The sequence below is a fragment of the Rutilus rutilus genome (assembly GCF_951802725.1).
Source record: "Rutilus rutilus genome assembly, chromosome: 23".
In the NCBI taxonomy this organism is placed as follows: Eukaryota; Metazoa; Chordata; class Actinopteri; order Cypriniformes; family Leuciscidae; genus Rutilus; species Rutilus rutilus.
In genome coordinates, this window is record NC_140233.1 from 25290200 (window position 1) to 25315161 (window position 24962).

The following is a 24962-nucleotide window of genomic DNA, read 5'->3' on the forward strand; positions in this document are numbered from 1 at the left end:
TATATTCTTCTTTCCAGTCCAGTCCTCTTTCCTTGCTCACTCTTTCCACATCCTAATATACTTTTTAAATTGTACTGTCCTATACCAATTTCTTGTAAGCTATATTTCAACTCTTGTCTTTCTTTTATAAATTTCCTGCATGACATAAAAATGTGACTAACTGTTTCTTCCTCTTGACATTCATCGCATTGGCCTGTGGGATGTTTTCCTAACATATGAAGAGTTCCACTTAACTTACAATGCCCAATCCTAAGTCTTGTTAGTACCACTTGTTCTGTCCTTCTATTTGACATCTCTCTTATACTGCCTACTTTATTTTGAATCATGTATAGTTGTCTTCCTTTGCTTTCATGATCCCATTGATGTTGCCATATTTCCATTATCTTTTTCCACACTAGACTCTTCCCTTCTGATTTTGACAATTTAATTTCAATGTCAACATGCTCTTTTTTTGTTGCCTTTTTTGCCAATTTATCAACTTTCTCATTTCCCTGTATGCCCACATGTGCTGGTATCCACATATATGTTATATTTTTCCCTTGTCTACATACCCTTGAATTTAAAAACAAGATTTCATATAATATTTCTTGATGACTACTAGCTTTTCCAGTCTTCATACTCATAAGAGCTGATACTGAGTCACTGCATACTAGAATATTAATATCCCTGCATTGTTCAATCCATTCTAATGCAACAAGTATAGCACATAATTCAACTGCATAAACATTTATGCTGTCAGATGTTCTTTTGCTAATTCCTATCTCATATTTAGGGATGTATACCGCAGACCCTGTCGCATCTGTTTGTAGGTCCTTTGACCCATCTGTATAAATCTCCGTATTGTCCTTATACTTGTTCTTATATTTAAAATATTCATTGATTATATCTATATTTCTGTGTTTCGCACGGCCTGCTGTGGAGCTATATTTTGGGGGATGGGTGTGTGTCATGTGACGCGGCACTGGTTTCTGTCAGGTCCTGTAAGCGAATGTAAAGGGCTTCCTTGTAACGCACTGCAGTATTTATTCGTTGTCTTTCATTGATCGACTGAGGAAGTCAGAGAGTGAAACATGTCTGGAAGAGGCAAAGGCGGTAAAGGACTCGGGAAAGGAGGCGCTAAGCGTCACCGTAAAGTTTTGCGCGATAATATCCAGGGAATCACCAAACCCGCCATTCGTCGTTTGGCTCGCCGCGGCGGCGTCAAGCGCATCTCCGGTCTGATCTACGAGGAGACCCGCGGAGTGTTGAAGGTGTTCCTGGAGAACGTGATCCGCGATGCCGTCACCTACACCGAGCACGCCAAGAGAAAGACCGTCACCGCCATGGATGTTGTGTACGCGCTGAAGAGACAGGGACGCACCCTGTACGGCTTCGGCGGATAAACGTCTGAAAGCAGGAGAAACCACACAAACCCAACGGCTCTTTTAAGAGCCACACACTCTGCCACATAAAGAGTCAATGTTTTGACCACGTTAATCATATAATTAATTTTAAAACGTTTTGTAAACTGAATCCAGGATGAGCTACACTAATACAGTAATAAATAAAACTTCACAATTTTCTTTTCCTTAATAGACAACACCTATAAATGTAAACATTTGTTTTTTTTACGCATGGTAATAAATTGAACTATTTTATTAACATTTTGAATTCATAAAACATTATGCCATTCTGATGTGGCTGTTCTTTGGATTCATTTGGTGAGAGTATTATCCTCCTTTTCTTTGAGGGACTTACATTTTATTTCTCATTGAAGTTTTGAAAACAATTCCGTGGGTTTTATCACTTGTCTCAGAATCTGAAGAGTTTTCTGGTATCTGTCTATAACTTGAACTTTTTTCACAAAAGTTTTTAACAAAAAGAAATGAACATGAAATTATTTAATGGCCATGATGAGCCATTTTTTTCAATCATATGATTTTTTAACCTTTTATATATATATATATATATATATATATATATATATATATATATATATATATATATATATATATAATTATTTTTTTTAATTGTGAACCATATTGAATTGAAACATGAGTTGCCTTTGAAGGCAGCTACAATGTAACTTGTGGTTCACGTTGCCTGTTTAAGGGTTAAACATCTCACCAATAGTTTCATAAGTAGGCCTACACCGTTTTTTTTTTTAACTCCCTCAATGGATTTATAAGGGGTTTTAAAATTACTCGATGATGCACAATATTAGAACCGCTTATTTTCTCAAAAATATTGAATAAACGAGCGGGAAACGAAACAAAGGAATCTTTTGGAGTGGTGGGCGGGACTATTATTCTTCCGCCTGTGATTGGCCTTCGTGATACTTCGAGTTGTCCAATGAAGTACGAGTTTATGGGTTTGGCCTATGAAAACAGACAATCAGAGAATTCTCGTATCGCTTTGAAAATTAGCATAGGGCAGTGAATAAATACCTCTGTATCACACTAGAAAAATACATTACTTTGTCAGTCTTGTGATCTCGCATTATCATGCCTGAACCAGCAAAGTCCGCGCCTAAGAAGGGCTCAAAGAAGGCCGTCACCAAGACCGCCGGTAAGGGAGGAAAGAAGCGCAGAAAGTCCAGGAAGGAGAGCTACGCTATCTATGTGTACAAAGTCCTGAAGCAGGTTCATCCTGACACCGGCATCTCCTCCAAGGCGATGGGCATCATGAACTCTTTCGTCAACGACATCTTCGAGCGCATCGCCGGTGAGTCGTCTCGCCTCGCGCACTACAATAAGCGCTCCACCATCACCTCTAGAGAGATCCAGACCGCCGTGCGTCTGCTGCTGCCCGGAGAGCTGGCCAAACACGCCGTGTCCGAGGGCACAAAGGCCGTCACCAAATACACCAGCTCAAAGTGAGGCGTGCCTGACTTCAACTACCCCAAAGGCTCTTTTAAGAGCCACTCACCTTCTCAGATAAAGAGCTTTTGTGTCTTACTATTTACAGCTTCTATTCTGAAGATTTTCATGGATCTTCTCGTGCTAATATGAACATTGATGACAACACTTTCCCAAGTTTTTAAGGGGATAATTTAGGCTGAGCACGTTTCATAGCCCTAATCCATCTCTTTCAGTGTGCCATTAGTTTTAAAATGTCAAGGAAAAAAAATAGGCTTGTCTTTTGTTTCTTGAACATTGTGTAAATTGTGAACTATAACTGCATTTCCCAACTTCTGTAAATCTCATCAACAACAAACCACAACTGTATTTCAAGTGCATTTTTACCTTACTACAACAGGCATTTGTGCCTTATACCAATTTAAAATATACCAATGAATATTAGAAATCACTATTTATTCTACTGTTTTTAAGAGAAATATACTAAAATATCAAGATGGATTTGCAGAAATGCATACAAAATTACCACGATGTGTTGATTGTGACAGTAAAAAGAAAGATGGCTGTGTTTTCTATCTTGATTTAACTTAAAAAAAAATAGAAAATGAAAAAAAAAAAATCTACTTCAAGATTATTGTCTTTAGTTATAACATGACATCCATTCAAACAAACGGACAGACTGAGGAAAGGGGGAACAATAGACATATCAATAATTTAGCAATCTGAAAGAAAGTTTATATTCATTTTTAAACAACACAAGACTAATGTTTTAACTTCAGAAAAGTTCAACATTTGGTGGTGTAATCCTGATTTCTGTCACAGCTTTCATGCATCTTTGCATGGTGCATCAAACAAATTCATAAGAAAAAAAAAATGTAAATAATAAATCAGGTCCATAGTGGATAGAGACTTTGGACATTCCAGTTCAACCCATTTCAAGAGTTGCATGATAAGTGGGTAATAGAGAAATAATAATATTAGGCTCTGTCCCAAATGGCAACTTGCATTCTAGTGGAATTACAATGGCCGCCACGTGCGCATGTCTGTTAAGTCCACAAGACCGTAAGGGTGTCCTATTTGTCATTTTAGGTTTAAATTCAATCCACATGTATTTTATAGTGCTTTTCTCTATCCATATAGTTTCAAAGCAGCTTGTTTCTACATTACAATTTAGATTAATCTGTAATCAGATGTGACTGTCCAATTAATGTCCATATTTCAAGTCAAGTCAAGTCAAGTATATTTGTATAGCGCTTTTCACAATACAGATTGTATCAAAGCAGCTTCACAGTATTAAATTAAAATAATACAACAAGGTTTGTTTCTAGTGGAATTTATTGATAAAATCAAATTAGATATCCCCAGAATATCCCCAACTGAGCAAGCCAAAGGCAACAGTGGCAAGGAACCGAAAAACTCCATCAAGTGACCTAATAGTGTCCTAAAACTCCATCAGGTGACCCAATGGAGAAAAAAAACCTTGGGAGAACCCAGGCTCAGTCGGGGGCCAGTTCTCCTCTGGCGTTTATTAACTAGAGGCCGGATTGTAATTTGAACTGTAAGATTAAAAATATTATATGAATGCCTGGCTGAAGAGATGCGACTTTAATCTAGTTTTAAACTGGGAGAGCGAGTCTGAGCAACGAACAGTATCAGGAAGGCTATTCCAGAGTTTTGGAGCTAAATGTGAAAATGCTCTCCCTCCTTTGGTGGTTCTGGATATCCTAGGTATGACCAAAAGCCTTGAATTTAGTGATCTTAAAGAGCGCGATGGATTATAGGGCGATAGAAGATCCGTTAAATATACTGGAGCTAAGCCGTTTAGGGCTTTATAAGTCAGTAGCAATACCTTGTAATTAATACGGAACTTTATAGGTAACCAATGCAGTGATGATAAAATCGGTGTTATATGATCATATTTTCTTGATCTAGTAAGAACTCTAGCGGCGGCATTTTGGACTAACTGTAGCTTGTTAATTGAGGATGCAGGACAACCGGCTAATAAAGCATTACAGTAATCTAGTCTCGAGGTCATGAATGCATGAACTAACTTTTCTGCATCAGAAACTGATAGCATATTACGTAGCTTAGCAATGTTTCTAAGGTGGAAAAAGGCGGTTTTTGTAACATATGAAATATGATTTTTGAAAGACAGGTTGCAATCGAGTATAACACCCAGGTCTTTTACTGTAGAGGATAAAGTAACAGGACATCCTACTATATTAAAGTTGTATTGCGAGAGGTTTTGTGGGCGGTTTTTTGAACCGATAAGTAGTACCTCTGTTTTGTCTGGATTTAATAAAAGAAAATTACGCGTCATCCAATCTTTTATATCTTTAACACACTCTGTCAATTTGGATAATTTAGCGTTTTCATCTGGCCGTGATGAAATATATATTTGAGTGTCATCAGCATAACAATGGAAACTAATTCCATGTTTCCTTATAATATTTCCAAGTGGCATCATATATACTGAGAATAATAGAGGGCCTAACACAGATCCCTGCGGCACTCCATAGTTTACTGGAGTTATGATCGATTTTTCTCCATTTAAATAGACAAAATGGTAGCGGTCAGATAAGTATGATCTAAACCAGCTTAATGCTTGTCCTTGAACACCAGTATAATTTTGTAGTCGATCTAAGAGTATTGTGTGATCTATAGTATCGAACGCAGCACTAAGATCAAGTAAAACTAGTATTGAGATACAGCCTTGGTCAGAAGCTAAAAGTAAATCATTTGTGATTTTAACGAGCGCAGTTTCAGTGCTATGGTGCGGCCTGAAACCAGACTGAAACTTCTCATAGATATCATTTTCTTGCAAGAAAGAACACAATTGAGCGGACACCACTTTTTCTAATATTTTAGACATAAATGGAAGATTTGAAATGGGTCTATAATTTGCTAGGTTATTATGATCTAATTGTGGTTTCTTAATGAGAGGTTTTATAACTGCCAGTTTAAATGTTCTTGGAACATGACCTAAAGATAAAGACGAGTTAATAATATTAAGGAGAGGCTCTTCCACTACAGGTAACACTTCTTTCAGTAGTTTAGTTGGTATCGGATCTAATAAACATGTTGTTGTTTTAGAGGAAGTGATAAGTTTATTTAACTCTATTTGTTCTATAGTTGTAAAGCACTGTAATTGTTCTTGTGGGGTGATAATTAAGGCTGAATTATAAGGCGCAACTGAAGATTGAACGTTTACAATTGTGGTTCTGATGCTTTCTATTTTCTCAGTGAAGAACTTCATAAAATCATTACTACTAAACTGTAACGGGATATTTTGTTCGGGTGATGTCTGTTTATTTGTTAGTCTAGCCACGGTGTTAAATAAAAACCTTGGATTATTTTGGTTATTTTCTATTAGTTTGCGGAGGTGCTCAGCCCTGGCTGCTTTTAGGGCCTTTTTATAACGTGACATACTAGTATAAACATACTAGTATAGACAGCTGTCTTTCCACGCGATTCTAAAGACCTCTAAATTAGTTTGTTTCCATTTACGCTCTAAAATACGGGTTTCTCTCTTTAGAACATGCGTAGTATTGTTGTACCACGGTGCTTTAATTTTCTCTCTGACCTTTTTTAATCTAATAGGTGCAACAACATCCAATGTTCTAGAGAGAATAGTGCTCATAATGCTAGTTAGTTCTTCTAGTTCATCTGTTTGTTTGGGTTCAGGCAGCAGCTGAGACAGATCAGATAAGCAATTTGAGAAATTATCTATGGTGGATGGAAGGATTGTTCTGCCTGGTTGATAACGCGGCGCCGCATGACATATTACAGCAGTACGTAATATGCAAGTTACCATGTAATGGTCAGTGACTTCATCACTTTGCGGTATAATATCTATATCGGTTGGATCGGTTCCATGTGATATAATTAAATCGAGTGTATGATTAAGACGATGAGTTGGTCCGGTGACGTTTTGCTTGACCCCAAATGAATTTAATAAATCTGTAAACGCAGCCCCTAACGCATCATTTGGATTATCTACGTGTATGTTAAAATCTCCAACAATTAATGCTTTATCGACATTGACTAATAGGTCTGAGAGAAAATCTGCAAACTCTTTTAGGAAATCAGCGTAAGGCCCAGGCGGTCTATATACGGTAGCCAAGGCTAGAGATAATAGGGATGTTTTTCTAACATCTAAGAGCGTAACATTTAGTACAAGTACTTCAAACGAAATAAACTTATAACCCGCTTTCTGAGTAACATTGAGAATATCTCTATAAATTGTCGCAACACCACCGCCACGACCAATCAGACGGGGCTCATGCTTATAGGAGTATCCAGGAGGAGCAGACTCATTTAGACCGAAATAATCATTTGGTTTAAGCCAGGTTTCAGTTAGGCAAAGTACATCGAAGCTATTATCTGTGACTATTTCATTTACAATAACTGCCTTAGGTGTGAGTGATCTAATGTTTAGAAGACCTAGCTTTAGAAATTGTTTTTGTTTACTAATAGCAACATTTTCTGTTTTAATAACAATTAGATTTTTCCTAGATCCTGCAGTAGATTTGTTATTTGATCTCACTAAACGAGGAATAGACACAGTTTCTATGCAATATTCTACACTAGTATTTATATCAGTTAAATTGGTGCAGCAGAGACTATGATTTGGACTTTTGGTTACTAGTCAAAAGGTATTTAACATTTTGGAGATGTTATCCGACAGAAGATCTGCTCCGAATCTGCTTGGGTGTAAGCCATCGGCACGGAAAAGCCTAGGACGCTCCCAAAACAGATTCCAATTATTTACAAAGAGCAGTTTCTGCTCATTGCACCATGACATTAACCATTCATTTAGCGCAAATAATCTGCTAAACTTTTCATGTCCTAGTCGGTACGTGGGAAGCGGTCCTGATTTCAGAAATGTACAGGTCAACATAATGCAGAACCCATACTTTTAGTGAAGTGTTAATGTATTTAAAGAAAACATATCTATGTTGCTATTACTTAAAGTACATTTTATGAGTACTTTGTGTAAGAACATAGCAAAATGATTAAGCTTTTAGTGTGTTTAAAATATATGTGCTTTATAAACAGGCCTACTGCAATATATTTTAAATATTTATGTATTTATCATTTTAATATTTTGAAAAAATATAATTTTTTACATTTACAATGTACCAACTTATAATGTATTAGAAACATTTGTCAACTATTAATTAAGCATTGCAATAAGCATACTTTAAAATAATGTTGTTCACTTTTACTTGTTTGTTGTAAAAGGCTACTTAAAAGGCTGTTGTCCATTACATGATACGTTTGTACTACTGAAATTCCCACAAGGATTTCAACATCATATTATTTGAAATGCATCATAGATACATTTTTCAAAGATGTTTAAAAAAGTTTGCACTTAAATTCAAACAATAGCGTAATACATGTGACTAGTCCTGATTGGTTCCAGAGCCGTTTGAACGGTTGTGATTGGTTCTTATGATAATAGAAAACATAGTGTTGTTTTTAATTTTGCCCAGCTTCTTTAAGTTTGCATGGCGTGTGACATTTGGTACCTCATTATATTGTGATTCTAGGTAAGATTTGTATTACATTAACGTTACTTATCTGTGCCAGTCGTATTTTTGACAAAGTGTAACAACACGTATTTTTTAGTTCAGCTACATTCAATCTGACCAATCAGAGCCAAGCTTTTCAAGTCGAAGTTGAAGCAGACTCGAAGTATAAGATACTGCCCTCAGAAGTTACTGGTAAGTTTTAGTTGCTGTTTGCATAAATAAATAGCTCACTGTTTAGTCACTGTTTAGCTCACTGTTTACAAAATGAAGCTGTGTATTTATTTCTGATTTCCTGAACAATTTGGCTTCATTGTTATGATGTAAATGATCTTTGAAAAGTTTGAAAAAAAACATGTCATGAACATTAAGTTACTTCATCTTGAGCTGACCAGCCAAGTTTGAAAAAAAAAACATGTTATGAACATTAAGTTACTTTATCTTGAGCTGACCAGCCAATTATGGTAGTGTGTGTTGATTGGTGTTTATATTTGTTCAAGCTTGACAACCTTATTGCCTTTTTGATTACTTTCTAATATATATTTCTAATTACAAATAAGTACAAAGATTACATTGTTAAAAGGGATGCTTATAAGAGAGCATACATTTGAAACTGCTGATTCTGTGAAGGGTTTTGATTACATTACCCACCAAGTACATTATACTCAGCGCACTGTCATTCTTATATATTATATATATATATATATATATATAGAGAGAGAGAGAGAGAGAGAGAGATAGAGAGAGAGAGAGAGAGAGATGCATATATAATCTGTTTTTTTTATATTAATATTTGTTGTTTTTCAGAACAGCTGCTATAGAAGAACAACTGAAATCTGAGTGCAGAGACAAGCGAAGAAGAGATGTGATGCAGGTGTTGTATATATATATATATATATATTAGGGTGGCCCTTAAATGTAAGATTTTTTTATTTATTTTTTTCTGCAACCTGACCTGCTAGATTTGTTCCATTTATGCTAAAAACACCAAAAATATTAATATTTAGAGGTAGCTCAAGCACATCAAAGTTCGCTGTTTTTGTAGGCAATTCTACAAGTCAGCAAAATTCTTCATTCTAAAACGTTTAGCATTGAGCATTGTATTCAATATACACAATTTGCAGAATGCATCAAATCACATAGCCTATTACTTGATCACAGTTCAATCGAGTACTATATTAATTATTTAACCAAATATATCTTACACAACATACATTTGACTATTGTAAGATAACAGATGATACACATCTTTTCACAGTTAGTCCAGGCAAAGTAACAAATTTTGGAGTCAAAAATAGAACTAATTGTAAAATTATTTTTTGCAGTTTAGATCATTTCTATGAGGTGTCCAGAACAACATACTAAGTCCTAATAAGAAATCCTAGTTGAGGAAATATGTTAAATTCTCATCAATCTGAGATGTGTGCCAATAAGGCCAGAGAACAATACACCCCAATGGGGCTATTTTTTTTCCTTTACTCCTATCAAAATGAAACTTTACACAATGAAAGTACCCATGAAGAGTCACATTGTTTGTATTACAAGTTTCCTGAAAATTAATTTGAATATGCAAATGAGCTATACACTAATCGAATATAGGCTACCCAAAATACACCCGCATAGGCTTAATTTTTTCCTTTACCTCTACCACAATAAAACTTTACACAGTGAAAGTATACATGAAAAGTAACATTTTTGTTTTACAAAAGTTTCTTTGAAAAATCTATTTTAAATATGCAAATGAGCTCAGCACTAGGCCTAATTGACTTATGGCCAAGAAACCATAAAGTCACAAGTAGAAAAAACAGGGGCCAGATAACTAACACATTCATGTCCATTCAGTAAGTTAACCTATGAATAAACACAATAGGCTACATTTGAATTCACTTGCCACACTTACCTGGGTCACTTGCCACAAAAATACTTATATTGACCTTAAGAATTGATTGCACAATCTTGCCTCCAGTTGCTTTCTAAATTTATTTTATTTATTTTATTTTTTGCGAACAAGCCTTACCTAATGACATTCCCCCACAGATAACATCGGAAGAAAGTCAGAATAGCCATCTTAGTCATTAGTAATGTGGTGAGATTAAATTTTGGGCTGGTAGATTTACAAATGATTGGTATTGTTGGTAAGATTACGAGATTACAGGCAGAAGTCATTCTTACCAACTAAACGATTCACTCTCACACAGAAGACAGATGAAAAGCCAGATAGACACACTTTCCAGACATTCCAGCTCTTTAAAATAATTTTGCCAGACACCAAAACTGCTTCTCTTTTTGTAGTTAGCAAGTATTTCAGACCAGGCGGGCCACACATCAGACTTCTACCGTTTGTAAAGTAGCTTTGCAGTGTTATGAGAAGCTAGCAACAGCAATATCTAGGTTAGTTATAAAAAAATAAAAAAATAAACATATTAATATGTCCTAATATATGCAAATTAGGACATATTCAATAAGTGTGGCCCTCATGTGCATATTCAAATTCATTTCAAAAGAAACTTGTAATACAAAAAAAAAAGTTACTTTTCATGTATACTTTTACTATGTAAAGTTTTATTGTGGTATGAGTAAAGGAAAAAATTAAGCCTATTTGGGTGTATTTTGGGCATATTCGATTAGTGTATAGCTCATTTGCATATTAAAATAAATTTTCTAAGAAACTTGTGATACAAAAATGATTACTTTTCGTGGGTACTTTCATTGTGTTAAGTTTAATTTTGATAGGAGTAAAGGAAAAAATAGCCCCATTGGGGTGTATTGTTGCCTGGCCTTATTGGCACACATCTCGGATTGATGAGAATTTAACATATTTCCTCAACTAGGATTTCTTAGGACTTAGTATGTTGTTCTGGACACCTCATAGAAATTATCTAAGCTGCAAAAAATAATTTTACAGTTAGTCTGTCGTAAAACGCTACTTTGCCTGGACTAAGTTTGCACAGTTCAAAGTCAATAGTCCAGAGTTTCTTAACACAGCATTTCTGTGAAAGTGGCTTTGTTAGCCCGTCATTAACAATTTATGCTTCTGCAAGAAATGCATAGAATATATTTTGTGCAAAATAGGTGTAAATTCAGAATTGCCATTAAATAAGCAAGTATGTAATTTAAATAGTTTAGATAAAATTAGGCAAGTGGTAATTATCACAAATTGAGCATAATAACTGATTACCGTATTTTCCGCACTATAAGGCGCACTTAAAAGCCTTTATTTTTTTCAAAAAACGACAGTGCGCCTTATAATCCGGAGCGCCTTATATATGGATCTGGCGCCTTATGTTAACGTCTGTTAAACAACCGCTGACTTAAACCTTGTTTATACTTTCGCCTGACACCGGAGCGCGAGCCTCCGCTGACTGCGCGCGCAACTCCCCAAACAGACGAGGCATTTATACTTGACGCAACTGTTTTGTTTTAGACTGAACACCAGACCATACAACTGATTTAGACGCGCAAACTGGGTGCCGGTGTGATGAGATGTACTACTAATATCCGTCTGCTCGGGCAGATTCGGCTCAAAGTCATGCATCTTCGGATTCAGAGGCGCGCGCGCTGTTAAGCCGAATCTGCCTGAGCAGACGGATATTATTTTTTTTTATTAACTTCGCGCTCATGCGGACGCGTCGAGTATAAACAAGGTATCTTGGTTTACATTTGGACTTTGGATGTGATCTTAGGCTTGAAAAGGTTGGTGACCACTGCATAACGCAAACCCAGTCAAACATTTGACTGCAGTATCTTCTATTCTATATGCGCCTTATAATCCGGTGCGCCCTATATATGAAAACAGTTCTAAAATAGGCCATTCATTGAAGGTGCGCCTTATAATCCGGTGCGCCTTATAGTGCGGAAAATACGGTATACAAAATTTCAACGTCATCGAGCCACCTCTAAATATTGTTCAAATGAGCTCATATTTTGCCTGAATTATTTTTTCATGTTTTATAACAAATTGAGGGGGTCAGACAATTATAAATCTATATATATATATATATATATATATATATATATATATAGTAATTTTGATCACATCTTGTAATAATTACTTTAATGAGCTAATTGTTTTTGCCTTAAATTAAAACATGTTAGCAAACTGCACGACAGAGCCTAATATTATTATTTCTCTATTACCCACTTATCATGCAACTCTTGAAATGGGTTGAACTGGAATGTCCAAAGTCTCTATCCACTATGGACCTGATTTATTATTTACATTTTTTTTTTCTTATGAATTTGTTTGATGCACCATGCAAAGATGCATGAAAGCTGTGACAGAAATCAGGATTACACCACCAAATGTTGAACTTTTCTGAAGTTAAAACATTAGTCTTGTGTTGTTTAAAAATGAATATAAACTTTCTTTCAGATTGCTAAATTATTGATATGTCTATTGTTCCCCCTTTCCTCAGTCTGTCCGTTTGTTTGAATGGATGTCATGTTATATCTAAAGACAATAATCTTGAAGTAGATTTTTTTTTTTTTCATTTTCTATTTTTTTTTAAGTTAAATCAAGATAGAAAACACAGCCATCTTTCTTTTTACTGTCACAATCAACACATCGTGGTAATTTTGTATGCATTTCTGCAAATCCATCTTGATATTTTAGTATATTTCTCTTAAAAACAGTAGAATAAATAGTGATTTCTAATATTCATTGGTATATTTTAAATTGGTATAAGGCACAAATGCCTGTTGTAGTAAGGTAAAAATGCACTTGAAATACAGTTGTGGTTTGTTGTTGATGAGATTTACAGAAGTTGGGAAATGCAGTTATAGTTCACAATTTACACAATGTTCAAGAAACAAAAGACAAGCCTATTTTTTTTCCTTGACATTTTAAAACTAATGGCACACTGAAAGAGATGGATTAGGGCTATGAAACGTGCTCAGCCTAAATTATCCCCTTAAAAACTTGGGAAAGTGTTGTCATCAATGTTCATATTAGCACGAGAAGATCCATGAAAATCTTCAGAATAGAAGCTGTAAATAGTAAGACACAAAAGCTCTTTATCTGAGAAGGTGAGTGGCTCTTAAAAGAGCCTTTGGGGTAGTTGAAGTCAGGCACGCCTCACTTTGAGCTGGTGTATTTGGTGACGGCCTTTGTGCCCTCGGACACGGCGTGTTTGGCCAGCTCTCCGGGCAGCAGCAGACGCACGGCGGTCTGGATCTCTCTAGAGGTGATGGTGGAGCGCTTGTTGTAGTGCGCGAGGCGAGACGACTCACCGGCGATGCGCTCGAAGATGTCGTTGACGAAAGAGTTCATGATGCCCATCGCCTTGGAGGAGATGCCGGTGTCAGGATGAACCTGCTTCAGGACTTTGTACACGTAGATAGCGTAGCTCTCCTTCCTGGACTTTCTGCGCTTCTTTCCTCCCTTACCGGCGGTCTTGGTGACGGCCTTCTTTGAGCCCTTCTTAGGCGCGGACTTTGCTGGTTCAGGCATGATGATGCGAGATCACAAGACTGACAAAGTAATGTATTTTTCTAGTGTGATACAGAGGTATTTATTCACTGCCCTATGCTAATTTTCAAAGCGATACGAGATTTCTCTGATTGTCTGTTTTCATAGGCCAAACCCATAAACTCGTACTTCATTGGACAACTCGAAGTATCACGAGGGCCAATCACAGGCGGAAGAATAATAGTCCCGCCCACCACTCCAAAAGATTCCTTTGTTTCGTTTCCCGCTCGTTTATTCAATATTTTTGAGAAAATAAGCGGTTCTAATATTGTGCATCATCGAGTAATTTTAAAACCCCTTATAAATCCATTGAGGGAGTTAAAAAAAAAAACGGTGTAGGCCTACTTATGAAACTATTGGTGAGATGTTTAACCCTTAAACAGGCAACGTGAACCACAAGTTACATTGTAGCTGCCTTCAAAGGCAACTCATGTTTCAATTCAATATGGTTCACAATTAAAAAAAATAATTATATATATATATATATATATATATATATATATATATATATATATATATATATATATATATATAAAAGGTTAAAAAATCATATGATTGAAAAAAATGTCTCATCATGGCCATTAAATAATTTCATGTTCATTTCTTTTTGTTAAAAACTTTTGTGAAAAAAGTTCAAGTTATAGACAGATACCAGAAAACTCTTCAGATTCTGAGACAAGTGATAAAACCCACGGAATTGTTTTCAAAACTTCAATGAGAAATAAAATGTAAGTCCCTCAAAGAAAAGGAGGATAATACTCTCACCAAATGAATCCAAAGAACAGCCACATCAGAATGGCATAATGTTTTATGAATTCAAAATGTTAATAAAATAGTTCAATTTATTACCATGCGTAAAAAAAACAAATGTTTACATTTATAGGTGTTGTCTATTAAGGAAAAGAAAATTGTGAAGTTTTATTTATTACTGTATTAGTGTAGCTCATCCTGGATTCAGTTTACAAAACGTTTTAAAATTAATTATATGATTAACGTGGTCAAAACATTGACTCTTTATGTGGCAGAGTGTGTGGCTCTTAAAAGAGCCGTTGGGTTTGTGTGGTTTCTCCTGCTTTCAGACGTTTATCCGCCGAAGCCGTACAGGGTGCGTCCCTGTCTCTTCAGCGCGTACACAACATCCATGGCGGTGACGGTCTTTCTCTTGGCGTGCTCGGTGTAGGTGACGGCATCGCGGATCACGTTCTCCAGGAACACCTTCAACACTCCGCGGGTCTCCTCGTAGATCAGACCGGAGATGCGCTTGACGCCGCCGCGGCGAGCCAAACGACGAATGGCGGGTTTGGTGATTCCCTGGATATTATCGCGCAAAACTTTACGGTGACGCTTAGCGCCTCCTTTCCCGAGTCCTTTACCGCCTTTGCCTCTTCCAGACATGATTCACTCTCTGACTTCCTCAGTCGATCAATGAAAGACAACGAATAAATACTGCAGTGCGTTACAAGGAAGCCCTTTACATTCGCTTACAGGACCTGACAGAAACCAGTGCCGCGTCACATGACACACACCCATCCCCCAAAATATAGCTCCACAGCAGGCCGTGCGAAACAGCCGTCTGCTCGAAGCTCACAGCCACAGCCTCCGCCCACCGCCGCCACTTCGCAGCGCCGACAGGCCCGGGAATCGAGACCATGCTCTCGCTCTGCTAACCGCCGGCCCCCTCCGCGTGGTCCCCGGCCTAGGATTGCGGTAAAGCCAGAGCCCTCAAAGTCGTCCTAGTACGTCTAGGGAAACGACGGTGTTCAGGTCTCGCTGCGCGGCCAGACTTCTACCAAAACTTCTCGCTCGTTCAGTTCCAGACAATGTGACTGTTCCAGTGTATTCTGCAGTAAACAAGCCGGAACCACAGCCCGCTTGCCTGCACACAAACGCCGTTTTTTCGGCGACCCAGATAAATCCCATAAAGAGTGTATTTTCTGGTATTCTGGCCACGGCCGAGGGTGTTATGAGTGTAGTAAAAATGCCAGCTCAGTGCTCATTCCTACACACAGACACAGCCCGCCACAAGCCAGGGCTCGCACACATGAAATCGACTCATGTCGATTGTGCATTAAACGTAGTAAATGTGCCCACAAACACTGCATTCTGCATGTCTCACGGTTTCAAATGGGTTAACGTACCTTACCAATTCTTGTCACCTGAATTGGAATTTGTTTGTCACTGCTCAATGGTTTGTGTCTAATATGAAAAATATAATGTCCATTGCAAGTTTTGAAGGAACATGATGCCTTAACTGGATACACCTGGTAATTTCAACTTTGAGTGACCTTTAAGTGCTGGTATGTAAAAATCAGTGTGTAGCAGGCATTATGTTTCCGAAATTTTTCATAAATTGCATATGTCCATGAATTCTGCAGTTTTTTGTTTCCGGCAATGGGCTTTATCTTTTTCCATTTCCGTGTGGATCTGTACATTGTAAAAGACTTGGGTCCTGGCCTTGTGCTTCTGTTTGGCCTCTTTTGATGTTGCTGTTAGTCCGCAGACTTTGGTGTAATGCCGTGCTCTCCATCGCTGTCTGTCAGCTCCATAGGTGAGAGATGGTCTGCAGACTTTGGTGCCACGCCACACTCTCCATCACAGTCTGTCAGCTTCACAGATGAGAGATGGTCCGCAGACTTTGGTGCCATTCCGCGCTGTCTGTCAGCTCCACAGGTGTAAGGCTGTCTGGAAATTAAATGCGCATTTAAACACGACGACAACTCCATCCTGCAGGCCTGTGCAGATGACAGTAATTTCTGTCAGACAGACTAAAGTAAAAAAGTAAAGAATGTGCTGTGGTTCGGGTCTTACTAGATGTGAACTACTGGATATTTCTCCACCATTCGCCATGGCTACTCTACCCTGATATCCATCTACATCTTATTATCAGATGAATTCTGAGCACTCAGACCACAAACTTTAGAATCTGAACAATTTGTATGTTTTAAATTGCGCCTTCTAAAGTGCCAGGTTTTGCACTGCGCAAATATATACGCATGTCGCCGCTACTACATGTGCGACAAAGTGGTCACGAGCCAGTAAATCTTTCGTTGCAACATCAGCAGAAGGGTAAGCTTTATAAACCAAGCGTCTTAATGCATTACCAAACACACAAGCCATCTCGTTATGGAGCTGACGTCGGGAGGAAAGGTAAACCATAAACATCTCTGGCTCGACCAGAAAATAATAAACACTTGAGCTCATTATCATTTATTATCATTATCATTTACTTGTGCCGCCATCTCAAATTGTTCAGACCAGTCAGACCATTCCCGTCCCACCCCAATGACCCCAGTAAATATTTCTGGCATGAAAAGAGGGCGAGAAACTGGAATTACATTAGAGTTAGCAGCTGTCATATCTAGAGGTCGACCGATTCATCGGTTTTGCCGATATATCGGTACCGATAGTTGATTGGTGGAACTATCATTATCGGCAAAAATCCATACCGAGATTTTCCGGATTGCGTCCGTTGCTGGAGCAGCTGAGAAGAGTGCGCTGGCATTACACAGTACGGGAGCACTGAGAAGACACTGGTGGCATTATGCAGAGAGGGGCCTCTAGAGGACAAATAAAAATTATCACTGGCACCGCGCGTTGTTTATTGTAACACATGAGGCTGCACAGCACAGAGAGATCACAAGCTGCATGGAGAGCGCTGACATGATGACAGATGTGCATTTAAAACACTGACAGCGAAACGGTATGAATACAGAAGACTACAGTCCATGTTGCCATATCATTATAAAGTAATTAATTTGTTGACTAGATGCTGCATTAGCAGAGAAAGAACAGAAGTATGTTTGCCGTTGAGGCTGTGAGGACTAAACAGTTAAACTTTTAGTGTGCAGTTAAAACAATGTGACAAAAACACAGGCAAACCTGACCCAAATGTTTATTGTCACAATTGTTACCACCTATTTGCTTTAATTTAGGTTATATCCAGCTGGTCACTTGTATGCATTCATTAGCCGGTGAAGTTGCATAGTAGCTAGTGACGTGATTGTTTTCTCAGCATTGATATGTTCATGTAGCCGACATAAATCACTGCAATACATATTGTTATTTTGATTAAATAATCATCAAGTGTTATAGACAAGTAAAGTGAGAGACTATTCATGTTATATACATGTATGCAATTTTAATGTTCTGCTTTGCAGATATTTAAAGATGGCCGTCTTTAAGCATAGCAGACTCTTTGGATTTATATGAAATGGTAAAACTTTAGCAATAACTAAGGTTAATAAATGTTGTAGTATTGTCTATTGTTAGTTTGTTATTTTCAACATTTACTAATACATTTTAAATTGAGTTTTAATTTTTATTTTATCTGTTAACCTTAGTTAATGTATGAATGAGGTACAATTGTCTTGCTCAAATATTAATACATGCTATAAAAAATGTATATTGCATAATGCATATAGTTCATGAAAGCTAGCTAATACATCCTTGTTAACAAATGGGACTTGCAAAGTGTTACCTATGAAATGTACCTATATAGCTAAAGAAACCTGTAAAATTTTAATGTTTAAATGATTTTCTGTAGAATTCGTTCTTGTAGAACTTCTCATTTAATATTTTCGTATTTATGTATTTATTTCATTTAGCACATTTCAGTTCAGCACTGTTGTAATGTTACTTGGAGTGTTATGTTTTTTTTTATTTTTTTTTTTATCCAGTATCCATTTAAAAAATATCGGTTGATTAATCCGTTATGGGCACATACAGTCAAACCTAAATATCAGTATTGGTAAAATCCACTAGTGGTCGACCTCTAGTTATATCACCATTTGAAACTAATGAACTTGCTCCTGATTGGTACACAGACATACCCTCTCCCTCCAAATTATTATTATTATTTTGTCCCACCACTGCCACCAGTGTAGTAAACCTTTTGATATCTTTAAAGATGTTTAACCAGATTTATGGAGGACAGAGGGTACATCACAACACCGGACTTAATGGAAAAATATCACTTTGACATTTTTATTTAGAAAAACATAACCATTATGTAAAAAAAATAAATAAAATAATAATATATATATAGCAGCCATAAATCCGAGCATATTTCACCTCCGTTGTTTTATTCATTAAACACAAATAAAAGCCTGACTACGCCAAATGTTCAGTTTTCTGATAATATAATTGGCATATTAAAGTGTGGCAATAAATTAAATGTAACAATTATATTACTACTAATTATAAAAATGCCAACAGAGTAGCTTGATGCAAGGAAATGGTCTCGAACAACACAAAGAGTCCCCATATTCCCCAGAGCGCGAAAATCCAGTCAGGTTCACCACTGCCGAGCCTCCCTTTCTCTCACCTCTCGTCTCTTTAATGTCCTCCACTCCAGGTGAGATCAATTATCCCTGCCTTCGGTCCATGCTGCAGAAAGGTTCATATGGGCGGGGCCAAAGACAAACAAAAAGATGAATCCCCATTACAATACTTCATGCAAATAGTTAAATGCACTGATAGTTCGAGTCAGTTTAATCATCTTCTAAATGAATGCGCTGTCTTCATTAAAACACACAGACGGAGAAACGGAAAGGGATATGGCTCCCTTTCCGAGCACATTTCTTTAGATCAGTTTCTGATAAAGAATAGTGAAAAGGTGAGAGTTGCACCATTTAAAGATAATATAATTGCTGGAATTTATGTTTTTTGTTGTTGTTGTTTTTTTAAACATTTTGTTTGTTACAAAAATGTACAGATATCTTCTCTTGTGTACATATAAGTAACAGGAAGTACCAAATCATTGCTAAAAGCCACAGCACCACTTTCAGTGATACTGTTGAGTTGAGTTTGCCTCCTGAAACTGCCTGAACATCTCGTACCCAGCAGGCCAAGGAGCAACGCTGGAGTTCTTGCAGAGGTATGAAACCAGCAGTTCATTTCATACATCAAAACATTAATGAAAAAAAAAAACTCTATAGCTACATCTAAATTAATCCGGACACATTTGGAAACATTGTTTTAATTTTAAGATGTTCTCAGACCACACTATCGTTCCAGCATTTTCCAAAAGTTTCACACTGAGATGTTGGATGACTCGTAATTCATCTTCCTGTGCATGCTGTAAAATGTAAAATGCTGTAAAAGCTGATAGTGATGATTCTGAGAGACCAGAAATAGCTATGTTTTCTCAGGACAAAAAAAAAAAAAAAAAAAAAAAAAAAATTCCTGTATGGAATGAAAACACTTTGAAAGGACTTTGAAAACACTCACTCTTTCCTGCTTAGTTTAATTGTTTGTTTTTATGACCCCTTGTAATGCATCGGTTGACTAGTGGTCCAGTTTTGAAGACAAATTGTTTAATTATTATTATACTGTGTGCGTTTTTTTTTTTTTTTTTTTTTAACAAATTGTTGTATTGTTATATTAAATATACTGATACAATTGTTTTAAAAGCATTACTAGTTTTAAAACTGTTATTGTTTTTATTAAATTAAAACTATTAAATGAATATTTCTTTATTTTGCAGTTAAGAGGCTGGCTATTTGTATATAGCAGTGTTCAAACTTGTTTATAGATAATTTAAAGTAAACAGATTTCATTAAACATTAAAAAGCTAAAGAAAAACACAAGATTTTATGTAAAATGACAGTTATAAATGGTACTTTATTGACCGAAAATGACTGTTTTTACAAGAAGTTTATTTTCCGTTATTTTGTTTTATTTTTATGGCACCCCCACTTTTCACACTCTTCGGGTGACTGACATCATTTGAACAGGATGGTTAAACTGGCATGGGATGTTTTTCTCACCTTTGCCTTACCATGAGGCTCCAGTGCTCAGGTTACAGTAACATGGACAGTAAATGTGCTACAGAGAACGATGGGAAGATGTCCAATGGATTATGCTGGCAAAAGCAACAACAGTTTTTGGGGAAACTCCTTAATAGAGAATACATGGAGATGTTATCTGTTCTGAACTTCTCAAAATAGTTCATGGAGGTCTAAAATCTCCCATGTAGCATCTAAGGGTTTGGATCCTGAAGATGTTGGACATGCCCTAACATTTGTGCTTCAGCTGTTCATCAGCTTCAGCTATTAACATCAGCTAGTTATACCATAAGGGGGGTTTGAGCACACTCACACACCTTTGTGCCATTTCTGGAAACAGTTCCTGTTCAAATGAAGACACAAGTGAGCGTCACAGCTTCTTTCCATGCACTGCTTTGCAATGAACACGCATGCGGCGACCAGCAGTGGCAATATTTCTGACATCAGAGGTCAGCTCAGATCCTGGAACCGGCACATGGTCACTACTGGTGTGTTTTGGTGCTGTTTTCTGAGACACACCACAGAGCTCTCCAATAAGCTCTTCAATAAACTTTTTGTGCGTCATGTTGCCGTGTAGCTCCTTGTGCAATATGAAAGCGTTGGTGGCAGCAACGTCCAAGAAGTGTAGAAAGACTTTTCTGTACCACTTCATGGTTTTGTGCTGTGCAGTGTAGTACTGCAACAGCTGATCGGACAGGTCAACACCTTCCATGTGCTGGTTGTACGCGGTCACAGGTGCAGGACATGGAAATGTCTTTTTCCTCCACGTATCTTGTACTTTCACTTTTCGTTGCACACAGTCTCCTTTATAGGCAGCATGGATGGTGGAGCAAACAGACACCTCTTGTTTGTCCATCCACTTCACACACACAAGAGGCCCATCCCGAATCCACCGGATGGATCCCCTGCTGGACTTTTTGGTCAGTGCATTAGATGAGCTCTGTGGGAAGTCCTTCCTATAGTCTCTGTAAGTTCCACAAGCACCAAACTTAATAGCAAACAAGTCTGTTAAGAGCTTTGGACTTGTGTAGAAATCATCCATGTACACATGATACCCAGAGCCCAAAACTTTCTTGTCCAGGAGAGACATCACAGCATCATAAGAAAGCCCATGGTCTGTGGGAAAGATGTGATTGCGCAAGTACAAAGAGAGGTCCACAGTATATCCATTCGACGAGTCCGTAAGGACAAAACACTTGAAGCCCAGCTTTGTTGGCTTGACTTTCATGAACCGTCTCATTCCTGCATTTGCTCTGCATGCCACCAGTCTTTCCTTCACAGTGACATTTCTTCTAGGATGATAGAAGGCTTTGCACGCAAGACGGATGGTGTCCATGAGGGGTTTGACCCTGAAAAGTTGGTCATGTTCAGCTGTTCCCCTCTTTTTGTCATTTTCCTTGTCTGCATCTGGGTGGCTCATGTGCAAATTCCATGAAATGGTGCGGTATCGGTCCCTAGACATGACTGTGGCGGGAAAGGGCACAGAGAAGAGACTGTCCTGCCGCCAGTAGTCAGCGATGGAGCTCATCTTCACCATGGCCATGTAGAAAACGAGTCCAATGTAGCGGTACAGCTCGCCAACACAGACATCTGTCCAACTGTATTTGCGACCCTGTGCGAGTGCCCTGGCTGCCTGAGCGTTTGTGTTGTGGCACAGATTTGACACGGCGCTCTCTGAGAAAAACAGTTTGAACAGACTCACAGGGGAGTGTGAGTCAGCAAGACTCAACTGCGGCCCAGGTTCCCGTGCCGGCAGGAATCTCCGAGGCTTTGGGGCCACGTCGACATCAGTCTCTTCCCTCCATGACAGAGTCTTCTTGGCTCTCTTTGCAACAGGTATCTGCTCACAGTCATTCTCACATCTGTGGGGGGAGAAAACAAAAGTGAGCATGCTGACAACAGGATCACAACATCATCATCCATTACTAATAGTGATATATTGCCCATTCATTAAAAAGCTTTTTAAAACCCACAATCACTTTGTATGTATTATTTCACAGTGTGTTCTCAAAATTAATCTGTCAGCTGTAAAATATAAGATAATGTGCACATACTCATTAAGATTCTCAACCGCGCTGAAAAATGAACGATGCTTTTGTGCCATCCCTGTGTGAGGTGCACGTGAAGGAACCACATTTCTAAGAAAAGAAAAGGTACAAGCACAAATATTAGTGAACATTTGTTAGCTTAGATTGTCCAAGGTGGCATACCAGTGTATGCATAAGTGATTGGCAATTAATGTATATGGCTGATGCTTTATGCCTGAAGATGAGGCATCATTGAAACATTTACACCTAAGCAGATATTGGAGAAGGTGGCATACCAGTGCATGCATAAGTGATTGGCAATTAATGGATATATAGTCTCCTGCTTCATGCCTGTTGATGGGGCATCGACGACCTTATGTTATGCACGTTCAAAACATTTACACCTCAGCAGATACTGGAGAACACAGTTAAGCTCAGTTGATGAGCCAGTATTTTACAGCAAACGCCGGTGTTCTGCCGAATAATACCACCTATCAGATTGTGCTACCAACACTATATTTGTATTAAGGGAAGGTAATAAAGCCTCAAACCACATGAATATGATGTAAGCTAACCCAGAGTCTGAATATTTAATTTTCTCTCTCTCCACATTATAGAGAATAAATGCTTGTTTTGTAAGACATACTATGAAAAGACCACAGGACAACACATTTCACCCATAATATTAAAAACAGGTAGCCTAGATTTCAGTCTGGACAGGTCTGAAACAGCTATACGTGTTGGCAACTCTAATAACTAAAATAAGAATAAATGACTTACTCTTGAGAAAATGTGTCCTGCGCTGGATCAAAGCCCTCCTCCAAATGCAGGTCTTCATCGTCAAGGTATTCGTCGTCTTCGGATTCTGAAGAAAAAGTTAATTCTTCCTCACTGTCTATGGTCATCTGAAGAGCTTGCTCGCGTGCGTGACGTGCCATCTTGATGAAAGGTCAATACAGCCAAACAAAAGTTTGCTGTCAATTTTATCCTATTGATAGGGGGCGTTTACCAGATTTCTTATGTCAGGTAATTACCATGTGAATGATTCGCCCTGCCGGTGGGTGTGGCCAGACCGGGGCATAGTTACCTTTTTTCAGGGGTGGCCAGTGATTTTATTGGGATGGCAAAAAAACATGCATACTAGCTTGTGGAATGGAACACACACGGATTCCGTGTAAATGCCTCTACAAAAAATCATCTATGCAATTTTATGATTTCTTTTTATTTATTTATTTTTTGCGTGGCATACATTTTCTTTCATAGACAATAAGGAGTCTCCGACACAAACGCGATCAATCCGTACAGTAACCGATATAGTTTATCTAAGTATTAGCTTATAGTTGTCACTAAATATTCCAATATATATATATATATATATATATATATATATATATTTAAGATATTAAATATGCTACAGCGTGCATTTGCACTGCACACATTAGTGCAGTCAACTAGGTGTTTATTGAACGATCCATTGCAAGATTTAAAGATAATGCTAATTTCAGAGGGCTGGATGGCCCTGCTCTGGTTGCGTGTTTTCATTGGTCAGAAATGGGCTGCTGGAAAGACTAAATTTGAATCCCTTCCCATCGTCCGAACCACCAGTTGATTCTTCAACTCGCCTTTTTGTCTGACTTTCCCGCTCATGTGACAGATCACAATCATGCCAATAATATACTTTAATCTGACAATTGTAATTCCGCAATGTTCTTACATATTATGGTGCACATTATATTAACTCTTTGTGAGAACGTGTATAAACATTTGAAGATCATACATCAGTATCAACACGCAAATAAAGTGTGGTGTGTAAGAACTAGTTTAAATTTTGAGAAAATTAAGCTTGTTGCAAGGGAGCAGGGTTTGTATACATTTTCCATTTCAAAATCCCATACTTTTTCACACTCAAATTATTTTCCAGCATTATGTTTGGCATATAGTAGCCTACAGTCATCTTTATTGTCCTCCACCATTGGTTTTCTCGAAGTGATAACATGTACGTGCTTACACGATGAGGAGAAACTTAAACACTTTATAGCCTCTATATATTCACCTCTGACAGGGGCGCCGCTAAGCGGGGAAACGTTAGGACAATTCTAAGGGCACACACACTTTTGGGGCCCACAGAGATCGATTTTATTAATAGTAACAGTGTAATAGTGGGCCCAACATAGACATAATAAATACATAGATGCCCTATTGGCCGCTGGATCGTACGTCAACGGCGCGGCCATATTGCGGAGGGCAACTTTCCCATAACTCTCATAATGGGAATTGAGAAAAATGCCTGCTTCGTGTGCTGCTTGGGGCTGTAA

The 24962-nt window shown here is 37.8% G+C and overlaps 5 protein-coding genes across 5 annotated transcripts; 2 read left to right on the plus strand and 3 right to left on the minus strand.

Annotated features, from left to right (window-relative positions):
• The first annotated feature begins 1046 nt into the window (after window positions 1-1046).
• On the plus strand, window positions 1047-1519 carry LOC311282971 (histone H4). Its single transcript, XM_084397102.1, has one exon. The coding sequence runs from the start codon at window positions 1071-1073 to the stop codon at window positions 1380-1382; it is 312 nt and encodes a 103-aa protein (XP_084253228.1). The 5' UTR covers window positions 1047-1070; the 3' UTR covers window positions 1383-1519.
• Window positions 1520-2483: 964 nt separating this feature from the next.
• LOC311282960 (histone H2B) lies at window positions 2484-3505 on the plus strand (the record flags this gene model as incomplete). Its single annotated transcript, XM_084397090.1, has 1 exon — window positions 2484-3505. One exon carries the CDS (start codon window positions 2484-2486, stop codon window positions 2856-2858), a length of 375 nt encoding a protein of 124 aa, XP_084253216.1. The 3' UTR covers window positions 2859-3505.
• Window positions 3506-12735: 9230 nt separating this feature from the next.
• On the minus strand, window positions 12736-13836 carry LOC311282956 (histone H2B). The gene has a single exon (XM_084397086.1). The coding sequence runs from the start codon at window positions 13815-13817 to the stop codon at window positions 13443-13445; it is 375 nt and encodes a 124-aa protein (XP_084253212.1). The 5' UTR covers window positions 13818-13836; the 3' UTR covers window positions 12736-13442.
• A 945-nt stretch (window positions 13837-14781) lies between these two features.
• LOC311282965 (histone H4) lies at window positions 14782-15230 on the minus strand (the record flags this gene model as incomplete). Its single annotated transcript, XM_084397095.1, has 1 exon — window positions 14782-15230. The coding sequence occupies one exon, from the start codon at window positions 15228-15230 to the stop codon at window positions 14919-14921; it is 312 nt and encodes a 103-aa protein (XP_084253221.1). The 3' UTR covers window positions 14782-14918.
• A 5760-nt stretch (window positions 15231-20990) lies between these two features.
• On the minus strand, window positions 20991-23585 carry LOC311283327 (piggyBac transposable element-derived protein 4-like; the record flags this gene model as incomplete). The annotated part of the gene is made up of 2 exons (XM_084397678.1): window positions 20991-22482; window positions 23428-23585. The coding sequence occupies 2 exons, from the start codon at window positions 23583-23585 to the stop codon at window positions 20991-20993; spliced, it is 1650 nt and encodes a 549-aa protein (XP_084253804.1).
• Between the last annotated feature and the right edge of the window lie 1377 nt (window positions 23586-24962).

What these genes read in the sequence shown, in the direction of transcription:
- LOC311282971 (XM_084397102.1), top strand. Translation starts at nt 1,071, where the DNA reads ATGTCTGGAAGAGGCAAAGGCGGTAAAGGACTCGGGAAAGGAGGCGCT.
- LOC311282956 (XM_084397086.1), bottom strand. Translation starts at nt 13,817, where the DNA reads ATGCCTGAACCAGCAAAGTCCGCGCCTAAGAAGGGCTCAAAGAAGGCC.